This window comes from Brachyhypopomus gauderio, chromosome 1 (genome assembly GCF_052324685.1).
Source record: "Brachyhypopomus gauderio isolate BG-103 chromosome 1, BGAUD_0.2, whole genome shotgun sequence".
Taxonomy (NCBI): domain Eukaryota; kingdom Metazoa; phylum Chordata; class Actinopteri; order Gymnotiformes; family Hypopomidae; genus Brachyhypopomus; species Brachyhypopomus gauderio.
The window spans coordinates 41,030,729-41,043,228 of NC_135211.1; the positions used below are offsets into that span (position 1 = coordinate 41,030,729).

The following is a 12,500-nucleotide window of genomic DNA, read 5'->3' on the forward strand; positions in this document are numbered from 1 at the left end:
CTGTGTGGATTCGGCCCTCCTCTGATAAACCCCCTGCCTGCCCCACAAATTTCTCCTCTGCATGAATAGCTTCATGTCAATGTGTCCTGCAAGCTGAGTGGAGAGAAAACAAGCACTGTTATTTCAGCACAACAGAGCCTGCCAAAAAAGAGTCAATACAGCACTGTAAAAACATCTACTGAAAAAACAGTACTGGAAAACAGCACTGTAAAAACAGTATTGAAAAACCTGTACTGAAAAAACCTGTACTGAAAAACAGCACTGTAAAATCTCTACTATAAAAAAACTACAGAAAAGGTACTGTAAATAACTTGTAAAAACAGTGCTGTGTAACACATTACTGTAAAAAAACAGAACTTTAAATACAGAATTGTAAAAAGCCGGGGATTGCTCTTGCTGTCCAACAGGAGATAGAACACAACCAGGTCATTCATGCGTTGCTACGTTGTTTCCGTGATTTACGTCAGCTGGTCAAAATGACGATGTAGCGTCATCAGGTCCTAATCTTAATCCCCTTTTGATTTGAGAGCTGTCAAAAAACACTTCCACCAGCTATCAGTAATGGGGCTTGCAGCCACTGGATATGATAAGCACAAAGCGGTAAGAATAATTGGAGTCAGTCTCATTATAGGGGCTCAGGGTGAATGGAGACACCCCATCCAGAGAGATGGTGAAGGGTGACGGAGGTGACAGGTGGAGGGAGGGGATGTCATTCCTTCACGTAATCCGAATTTGACCGCCCTGAAGCATGCTGGGAAGGAGAGAGCCTGTGATCCGCAGCCAATCCACCACCCAGGGCGACATACCACACGTGACCAGCTGCACGGCACACGTGGCGTGGCACACGTGAAGTGGCCCACACCACACGTGACGAGACATGCACCATAAGTAACCCATGCCTCGTGGCACACGTGACACGCCACACGCCACCCCTTTACAGCAGGAAAAGAGCCGGTGTTTCATGACGCGGGCAAGACGGAAGACACCAGACAACACAGCAAAACTGGGAATCATTCCTGACAGATCCAGGTCATGTAGGGAGAGCCGGTGTCCGTCACGTCAAGGGGCCGCAAACTTCAAGCAGTTATCGACCGCGGAAGGACTTACGAAGTGCGCCCTCCATACTAATGATGTATGAGGAGAACACATGCAGGTCCAACATGCTGCTCTGGGTACACACACAAACGCGTTGGAATGAAACCTTCCCCCATGACCAGTCACCTTCCAGCACTGGAGAAACCTGGGCCACTGTCCAATTAAAGACCACACTGGATTGTGGGATGTGTTGGTCTCCCCCCACATCACATGGGGACGGTGGACTACTGCATTTAATTGGACCACGGCGTACCTGAGCACATCATGACACTGGCGTCATTAGTGGTTAATTAGTCGCTACGTAGGAGGCTTTATCATCTCTGCACGATCGTGCACTCATCACCCCCCCCCCCCCCCCCGAAGCAAAAAAAAAAACAATCTGGGGGGGAATTATAAAAAACTTCCCAAGCAGAGGTAATGTGAGTGGGTAACGTGAGCGGTAACATGAGCGGGTAGCGTGAGCAGGTAATGTGAGTGGGTAACGTGAGCGGGCAACGTGAGCGGGGTAACGTGAGCAGGTAATGTGAGCGATAATGTGAGTGGGTAAGATGAGTGGGTAACGTGAGCGGGTAGCATGAGCGTTAACGTCAGCGGTTAGCATGAGCAGTAACGTGAGCGGTTAGCATGAGCGGGTAACGTGAGCAGGTAACATGAGCGGGTAATGTGAGTGGCTAGCACGAGCGGGGTAACGTGAGTGGCTAGCACGAGCGGGGCAACGTGAGTGGTTAGTATGAGCGGGTAACGCGAGTGGTTAGCACGAGCAGGTAACGTGAGTGGGTAACATGAGCGGGTAACGTGAGTGGTTAGCACGAGCGGGTAACGTGAGTGGTTAGCATGAGTGGGTAACGTGAGTGGTTAGCATGAGTGGGTAACGTGAGTGGTTAGCATGAGTGGGTAACGCGAGTGGTTAGCACGAGCAGGTAACGTGAGTGGGTAACATGAGCGGGTAACGTGAGTGGTTAGCACGAGCGGGTAACGTGAGTGGTTAGCATGAGTGGGTAACGTGAGTGGTTAGCATGAGTGGGTAACGTGAGCGGGTAATGTGAGTGGTTAGCATGACTGGGTAACGTGAGTGGTTAGCATGAGCGGGTAACGTGAGTGGTTAGCACGAGCAGGTAACGTGAGTGGGTAACATGAGCGGGTAACGTGAGTGGTTAGCACGAGCGGGTAACGTGAGTGGTTAGCATGAGTGGGTAACGTGAGCGGGTAATGTGAGTGGTTAGCATGACTGGGTAACGTGAGTGGTTAGCATGAGTGGGTAACGTGAGCGGGTAATGTGAGTGGTTAGCATGATTGAGTAACATGAGTGGTTAGCATGAGTGGGTAAAGTGAGTGGTTAGCATGAGTGGGTAACGTGAGGGGGTAACGTGAGTGGTTAGCATGAGTGGGTAACGTGAGCGGGTAATGTGAATTCAGCAGCTGCTGATGTTAATCATGAACAAACAGCTCTGTTATTGCACACATGTTCTCCACCAGCAGTATGTTCCTGTTTGGCCCTGATGGACAGCTGTGGCCCGGGGCGGAGCTGGACTAACGAGCAGGACGTGTCCCGCAGCACAGGGAAGAAAGCAGGACGCTGTCAACTGAGCTGCAGCACAAATCAAAACACCAGGACTTCAACCCGAACAGATAGCTGGCTGTTGTAGATCCAGCCATCTTAGAATAAACGCACTCTTAACAGATGGTTGGGTGATGCTTTTACTCACGTGGGCGGGGGCACAGAGAGCATGCCTCACCCTGCCGACCCCAAGTCACGTGTGCTGTCATGCGTATGCCCGGCAGAGATGCGTTTGGTAGCGTAGACCCTGGAGAACATGCGTGAGAGCTAGCTCTGATCAGGCAGGATGGATGACACTCCCAGCCCGACTCTGATACAGGCACGTGAGGTGCTCAATCACGTGAAGTGTTCAATCACGTAGTGCGCAAGTGTCCTTGGCAAAAGAGCCGCACTCGCAGTGGGGTATGCACACTATTGGGACGAGGACACTCACACCTTCTGAAGGCCACAGCGACTTCAGGGTTTCCATGCCTGCACACCTATTCAAGGTGATTTACATGATAAATGCTATATGATTAATATTAATGAGCCAGTACTGAATATTAATTGTTATGGATTCACCCTTCATCAAAAGTGTAGAATGGCAATTAAGAAGTGGCAGGAAAGTGTGATGTCAGAGGAGGAGAGATGCTAATTAAGGCTGTTACACAAGCCAATCAGAGAAAAGCAAATGATTGTCGATTTATGTTATGACTAAACTCAAAATTCAGACTAGAGACACGTCTAGACATCGCTGAGTGGTCCTACTAACAACATTCATTAATAATAATAATAATACATTATTTATCAAAGCCCTGATACTAGATGAAAACTTTTGGAGGTTAGAATGGACTTTTCTGACCCAAAGTACTGAACCAAACTAAAGTAAGTTTATGTTAAGCTCCAAAATGCACATTATTTCTAAATCATAATTTCAGTGTCAGTAACACAAGTTAAAACACTCTTGCTTCACTCATATACCACTACACCCACCAACACCTCCATCACCAACACCTCCACCACCAAAACCTCCACCCATAAACACATCCACCACCAACACCTCCACCCACCAACACCTCCACCCATAAACATCCCCACCACCAACACCTCCACCCATAAACACCCCCACCACCAACACCTCCACCCACAAACACCTCCACCCACAAACACCTCCACCACCAACACCTCCACCACCAACACCTCCATCCACCAACACCTCCACCCATAAACATCCCCACCACCAACACCTCCACCCATAAACACCCCCACCACCAACACCTCCACCCACAAACACCCCCACCACCAACACCTCCACCCACCAACACCTCCACCCATAAACATCCCCACCACCAACACCTCCACCCACAAACACCCCCACCACCAACACCTCCACCCACCAACACCTCCACCCATAAACATCCCCACCACCAACACCTCCACCCATAAACACCCCCACCACCAACACCTCCACCCACAAACACCTCCACCCACAAACACCTCCACCACCAACACCTCCACCACCAACACCTCCATCCACCAACACCTCCACCCATAAACATCCCCACCACCAACACCTCCACCCATAAACACCCCCACCACCAACACCTCCACCCACAAACACCCCCACCACCAACACCTCCACCCACAAACACCTCCACCCACAAACACCTCCACCACCAACACCTCCACCACCAACACCTCCATCCACCAACACCTCCACCACCAACACCACCAACACCTTCACCCACAAACACCTCCATCCACCAACACCTCCACCCACCAACACCTCCACCCACAAACACCTCCACCACCAACACCTCCACGCACAAACACCTCCACCCACCAACACCTCCACCACCAACACATCCCCCCATAGACACCTCTAGCTGACGCAACACAATGAAAACTGCAGAGATGCTCCATGCACTAAAGTGGTCAAAATGTGAAGCACCATCTTTAATCGCTTACAGGAAGAAAACTACCTGACACAGCATTGCACAGAGATAGTGTGTGAGAGAGAGAGAGAGAGAGAGAGGGAGAAAGATAGAGAGAGCGAAAGAGAGAAAGAGAGAAAGAGAGAGAGAGAGAGAAAGATTAGATTTACGGTCTGGGAAAGATAAATTATTTATCTAAACCTGATAACACTGATTAATAAAAAGCAAAAAGAGGGAGGGCTGAATTATGATCACCTGCATTAATCAGTGTGTGTGTGTGTGTGTGTGTGTGTGTGTGTGTGTGTGTGTGTGTGTGTGTGTGTGTGTGTTTATGAGTAGGATGGGAGGACATACAGACATGCATATAGACATGCAGAATCAAAGCTGCTAAGATAATAGTCAACATCAAAGACGAAAAGATGTGAATACACTAACACACACACACAAACTAACACACGCACACACACACACACACATGCCTGCACACACACACACACACACACACACACACACACACATGCCTGCACACACACACACACACATACACATGCCTGTACTCACACACATATACAACAATCGGGAGATTAATGCTATAGCTGAGGAGGGGTTCAGGGACAGTGAGAGAGAGAGAGAGAGAGAGAGAGAGAGAGAGAGAGAGAGAGAGAGAGAGAGAGAGAGAGAGAGAGAGAAAGAAGAGAGAGGGAGAGAGAGAGAAAGAAAGAAGAGAGAGGGAGAGAGAGAGAAAGAAAAGAGAGAGAGAGAGAGGGAGGGAGAGGGAGAGAGAGAGAGAGAGAGAGGGAGGGAGAGGGAGAGAGAGATGGAGTAAAATTGTGATATTCATATTTGGCCTTTATATATTATTATTTTTCATTATATTTTGCCTGATTAAAACATTGTGTGTGTGTGTGTGTGTGTGTGCGTGTGTGTGTGTGTGTGTGTGTGTGTATGAGCTTACGTAAGCTACCTCCCAGTGATCTGCTAATGGTGCAGAGAAGGCACCTTCAGATTGAGGGTGTGGTGACCTCCCCCATGGCCTCATGGGAAATGTATGCAGTAGAAGGGGAGACCCCCCCCCCCCCAAACGACACGGACGGGACAACATGAAATATCTTAAACCCTGCTTCCTTTCTCTCTCTCTCTCTCTCTCTATATATATATATATATTATTAGCATGACTGTATAAGGTACAGTGTTGCCAAACCATTACAACAATGATAACGATGACAATAACATTAACAAACAACAAATAATAATAATAATAATAATATATATGATAACATTTAGGGAAAGTTATCATTTTAATTATTTACATTCTAAAGCACACACTCACCGGACACTTCATTAGATACACCTGTCCGACTGCTCATTAACACATATATCGAATCAGCTAATCACATGGCAGCAACTCAAAGCATTTAGGCATGGAGACATGACCAAGACGATCTCCTGGAGTTCAAACCCAGCATCAGAATGGGAAAGAAAGGTGATTTAAGTGACTTTGAACGTGGCATGGTTGTTGGTGCCTGACGGGCTGGTCTGAGTATTTCAGAAACTGTTGATCTACTGGGGTTTTCACGCACAACCATCTCTAGGGTTTCCAGAGAATGGTCCGAAAAAGAGAAAATATCCAGTGAGCGCCAGTTCTGTGGGCACAAATGCCTTGTTGATGCCAGAGGTCAGAGGAGAATGGCCAGACTGGTTTGAACTGATAGAATGGCAACAGTAACTCAAATAACCAGTCGTTACAACCGAAGCATGCAGAAGAGCATCTCTGAACACACAACACGTTGAACCTTGAGGTAGATGGGTTACAGCAGCAGAAGACCACACCGGGTGACACTCCTGTCAGCTAAGAACAGGAAACTGAGGCTACAATTCACACAGGCTCACCAAAATTGGACAATAGAAGATTACAAAAACGTTGCCTGGTCTGATGAGTCTCGATTTCTGCTACGACATCCGGATGGTAGAGTCAGAATCTGATGTCAACAACATGAACGCGTGGATCCATCCTGCCTTGTATCAATGGTTCAGGCTGGTGGTGGTGGGTCAATGGTGTGGGGAATATTTCCCTGGCACACTTTGGGCCCATTAGTATCAATTGAGCATCATGTCAATGCCACAGCCTACCTGCATATAGTTACTGACCATGTCCATCCCTTGATGACCACAGTGTACCCATCTTCTGATGGCTACTTCCAGCAGGATAACACAGTGTACCCATCTTCTGATGGCTACTTCCAGCAGGATAACACGCCATGTCAAAGTATGAATCATCTCAGACTGGTTTCATGAACATGACAATGAGTTCACTGTACTTGAATGGCCTCCACATTCACCAGATCTCAGTCCAATAGAACACCTTTGGGATGTGGTGGAACGGGAGATTCACATCATGGATGTGCAGCTGATAAATCTGCAGCAACTGTGTGATGTTATCATGTCAATATGGACCAGACTCTCTGAGGAATGTTTCCAGTACCTTGTTGAATCTGCCACGAAGGATTAAGGCAGTTCTGAAGGTAAAAGGGGGTCCAACCCGGTACTAGCAAGGTGTACTTAATAAAGAGGCTGGTGAGAGTGTGTGTGTGTGTGTATGTGTGTGCGTGTGTGTGTGTGTGTGTGTGTGTGTGTGTGTGTGTGTGTGTGTGTGTGTGTGTGTGTGTGTGTGTGTGTGTGTGTGTGTGTGTGTGTGTGTGTGGACCCAGCGTGGTCCTACTTGTTGAAGTCACAGCTCAGGTAGAGTAGCACTGTCAGACAGCATGGTGCTTTAATCTGGGCTGTTTTATAGAATCAGGCTCTTATACCTTATTCCTTCATGCCCCCCCTCCATCTCTCTCGCTCTCTCTCTCTCTCTGAGTCCATAAACCTCTTCCTGCTCAAATAGCTTGCTAAGCAGACTCAGGTGTCACCTGAGACACAACACAGTCGCGCATGCGCACACACACACACAGGCATACAAACACACATTAATATGTGCGCACAGCCCTTTGCCTCACTATATCCCCACCTCACCCCCACCTCACCCTCACCACATCCCCACCTCACCCCCACCTCACCCTCACCACATCCCCACCTCACCCCCACATCACCCTCACCTCACCCAACCTCACTCCTGCCTCACTCCCACCTCACCCTCACCTCACCCTCACCACATCCCCACATCACCCTCACCTCACCCCACCTCACTCCCACCTCACCCCCACCTCACCCTCACCACATCCCCACCTCACCCCCACATCACCCTCACCTCACCCAACCTCACTCCTGCCTCACTCCCACCTCACCCCCACCTCAGTCCACCTCACCCCACCTCACGCTCACCTCACCTCACTCCCACCTCACTCTTGCCTCACCTTCACCTCACTCCCACCTCACCCTAACCTCACCTTCACCACATCCAAACCTCACTCCACCTCACTCCCACCTCACTTCTGCCTCACCCTCACCTCACTCCAGCCTCACTCTCACCTCACCCCCACCTCACCCTCACCACATCCCCACCTCACCATCACCTCACTCCTGCCTCACCCTCACCTCACCTCACTCCCACCTCACCCCCACCTCACTCATGCCTCACCCTCACCTCACTCCTGTGTCACTCCCACCTCACCTCACTCCCACCTCACTCCCATCCAACCTCACCTCACTCCCAACTCACCCTCACCTCACTCCCACCTCACCCCACCTCACCCTCACCACATCCCCACCTCACTCCTGCCTCACTCTCAGCCTCACCTCACACCCACCTCACCCTCACCACATCCACACCTCACCTCACTCCCACCTCACCATCACCTCACTCCTGCCTCACTCTCACCTCACCCCCACCTCACCCCACCTCACTCCTGCCTCACCCTCAACTCACTCCTGTGTCACCTCACTCCCACCTCACCCTCACCTCACTCCCACCTCACAGTCACCTAACTCCTGCCTCACCCTCACCTCAATCCCACCTCACCCTCAACTCACCCTCACCTCACTCTCACCTCACCCCCACCTCACTCCCGCCTCACTCCTGCCTCACCTTCACCTCACCTCACCCTCACCTCACTCCCACCTCACTCCCATCCAACCTCACCTCACTCCCACCTCACCCTCACCACATCCCCACCTCACCCCCACCTCACCCTCACTCCCACCTCACCCTCCCCTCACTCCCACCTCAAACTCACCTCACCTCCACCTCACCTTCACCACATCCCCACCTCACCCCACCTCACTCCTGCCTCACCCTCACCTCACCCCCACCTCACCCTCACCACATCCCCACCTCACCCCCACCTCACCCTCACCTCACCATCACCTCACTCCTGCCTCACCCTCACCTCACTCCCACCTCACCCCACCTCACTCCCGCCTCACCCTCACCTCACTCCTGTGTCACCTCACCCTCACCTCACCCCCACCTCACCCCCACTTCACAGTCACCTAACTCCTGCCTCACCCTCACCTCACTCCCACCTCACCCTCACCTCACTCCCACCTTGCCCCCACCTCACCCTCACCTCACTCCCACCTTACTCCCACCTCACCCTCACCCTCACCTCACTCCCACCTCACCCTCACCTCACTCCCAACTCACCCCCACTGCACCCTCACCTCACTCCCACCTTGCCCCCACCTCACCCTCACCTCACTCCCACCTTACTCCCACCTCACCCTCACCTCACTCCCACCTCGCCCTCAACTCACCCTCACCTCACTCCCAACTCACCCCCACCGCACCCTCACCTCACTCCCATCTCACCCTCACCTCACTCCCACCACACCCTCACCTCACTTCCACATCACCCTCACCCTCACCTTCACCTCACCCTCACCACATCCCCACCTCACCATCACCTCACTCCTGCCTCACCCTCACCCTCACCTCTCTCCCACCTCACCCTCACCTCACTCCCACCTCACAGTCACCTAACTCCTGCCTCACCCTCACCTCAATCCCACCTCACGCTCAACTCACCCTCACCTCACTCTCACCTCACCCCCACCTCACTCCCATTCAACCTCACCTCACTCTAGCCTCACCCTCACCACATCCCCACCTCACTCCCACCTCACACTCACCTCACCCCCACCTCACCTTCACCACATCCCCACCTCACCCCACCTCACTCCTGGCTCCCCCTCACCTCACCCTTGCCACATCCCCACATCACCCCCACCTCACTCCCACCTCACCATCACCTCACTCCCGCCTCACTCTCACCTCACTCCTGTGTCACCTCACCCTCACCTCACCCCCACTTCACAGTCACCTAACTCCTGCCTCACCCTCACCTCACTCCCACCTCACCCCCACCTCACTCCCACCTCACCCCCACCTCACTCCCACCTCACCCCCACCTCACTCCCAACTCACCCCCACCGCACCCTCACCTCACCTCACTCCCACCTCACCCTCACCACAACCTCACCTCACTTCCACATCACCCTCACTTCACTCCCATCTCATTCCCCCCTCACCCTCACCTCACCTTCACCTCACCTTCACCTCACCTCACTCCCACCTCACTCCCATCTCACCCCTCCTCACTCCCACCTCACTCCCATCTCACCCCTCCTCACTCCCACCTCACTCCAACCCCTCTCCCGTCTCACTCCCACCTCATTCCAACAACCCATATCTGTCTGGCTCCAGAGACACATGTTATGGTGCAGGAGTTTCCTACATCTACATGAAGTGGATTCAGGGAGGATCTTTCCACTCACAGCAATCTGGCACCTCTCTGTCTCTCTCTGTCTCTCTCTCTCTCTCTCTCTCTGTATCTCTCCCTCTCTCTCTCTCTCTGTTGAACCCAGAGGCTGGGAGAGACAGTGTTTCAGACTCCCACATCAAAGGTGCTGTTATTCCACACAGCTCCACACAGCCATGGAACTAAAGTGTGTATTGTTGTATTAAAATTGCTTGGCTCATGGCGATATACGTAATTACAGGCTGAGTGGCACAAACTCAGTAAGGGATATAGTCTGTGTGTGTGTGTGTGTGTGTGTGTGTGTGTGTGTGTGTGTGTGTGTGTGTGTGTGTGTGTGTGTATGTGTGTGTGTGTGTGTGTGTGTTACAACAGTGTTGAAGAACAGGAAGAGATGCATTTTGTCTTTGATGTGAAACTACAGGGCTACATGTGCCCCTTTCAGATGAGCCTGTGTGTGTGTGTGTGTGTGTATATGTGTGTGTGTGTGTGTGTGTGTGTGTGTGTGTGTGTGTGTGTGTGCGCGCGCGCGCGCAACAACAGTGGATCTGCTCATGTCCAACATACTTTATTACTGACTGACTTTTAAAAATCAATACATTTGTAACGTCACAATTTGATACTACTACTACTACTACCAATAACAATAATGACACTTTATTACTGACAAACACTACTAATAATAAGTCCCTTTATTACGAACTGATACTACCAATAAAAATAATGACACTTTATTACTGACAAACACTACTAATAATAAGTCCCTTTATTACGAACTGATACTACCAATAACAATAATAGCGACAATTATTATCAATTGATGCTAATATTCTTATTATTAATGATAATGATGACACTTCATGACTGACCAGTACCACAGCTGAGAGGTGATCTCACATTTACAGCTGAGAAATGATCTCACGTTTACAGCTGAGAGGTGATCTCACATTTACAGCTGAGAAATGATCTCACGTTTACAGCTGAGAGGTGATCTCACATTTACAGCTGAGAAATGATCTCACATTTACAGCTGAGAAATGATCTCACGTTTACAGCTGAGAGGTGATCTCACATTTACAGCTGAGAAATGATCTCACATTTACAGCTGAGAAATGATCTCACATTTACAGCTGAGAGGTGATCTCACATTTACAGCTGAGAGAAGTTCTCACGTTTAAAGCTGAGAGGTGATCTCACATTTACAGCTGAGAGGTGATCTCACATTTACAGCTGAGAGGTGATCTCACATTTACAGCTGAGAGAAGTTCTCACGTTTAAAGCTGAGTCTACTAATAATAATACAAATTGATTACAGACTATTAATAATAATGACGCTATATTGCAACTACTAATACAAATGCAGGTCACTTAAGAAGAGGTCACTGCAGGTGTGTGTGTTTGTGTGTTGTGTGTGTGTGTGTGTGAGCATGCATATGTGTGTGAGTGTGTGTGTGCATGCATGCATGCGTGTGTGTGTGTGTGTGTGTGTGTGTGTGTGTGTGTGTGTACTCACCCACAGTAAGCTGTCCTGTCAGCTGACCAAGGTCATTTCGGGCATTCACTGTCACATTTTGGTCTGACTGCAGGATCAATGGACTGTCCTACAACCCACACACACACACACACACACACACACACATACACACAAATAGACAACGGGAGAGAGGAAGAGTGATTACTAAAGTGACCAGTATGATGAAAGAATAGATTTTAAAAAGATGAAGAATGAAAGACAAGCAGAAGTGTGAAGAGCACTAATGAATCAGAATGAGAAGCACAGCAATAAGGACAAAGAGACAGAGAGAGAGAGAGGAATGGAGAGAGAGAGAGAGAGAGAGAGAGAGAGAGGGAGAGAGAGGGAGGGAGAGAGAGGGAGAAGGAAGGATAAGAGATGCTGAAGCAATAATTAAGTTCAGGATGTTTTACTTGATGTTGGAGGAGTGTCTGTATGTGCTTGATTGATATGTCAGAAACGTTGTCTGTATGTGTGTGACACCCATATACACATCTAAATGTCCACATCTGTGCACACACACACACACACACACACCTGCGCACACACACACCTGCACACATACACACACCTGCACACACACACACGTGCCTCCTTGAAACATTAGTTGCAGAGGGTCTGTGTGAAAGAGAAGTGTGGCTGTGTGTATATCTGTGTTTAAAATGTGTCTGTAGCTGCAGATCACAGAACAGCTGTGAGATCAGCTGTGTGGACCTTAACCAAAA

General features: G+C 50.0%; 1 protein-coding gene across 1 annotated transcript in view; it reads right to left on the minus strand.

Annotated features, from left to right (window-relative positions):
* The window catches only part of sgcz (sarcoglycan zeta), a 208,523-nt gene that overhangs the window by 40,012 nt on the left and 156,011 nt on the right, over positions 1 to 12,500 (minus strand). The window contains 1 exon segment of the mRNA XM_077013582.1: positions 11,776 to 11,863. Within this exon segment, the coding sequence (XP_076869697.1) occupies positions 11,776 to 11,863 (88 nt within the window).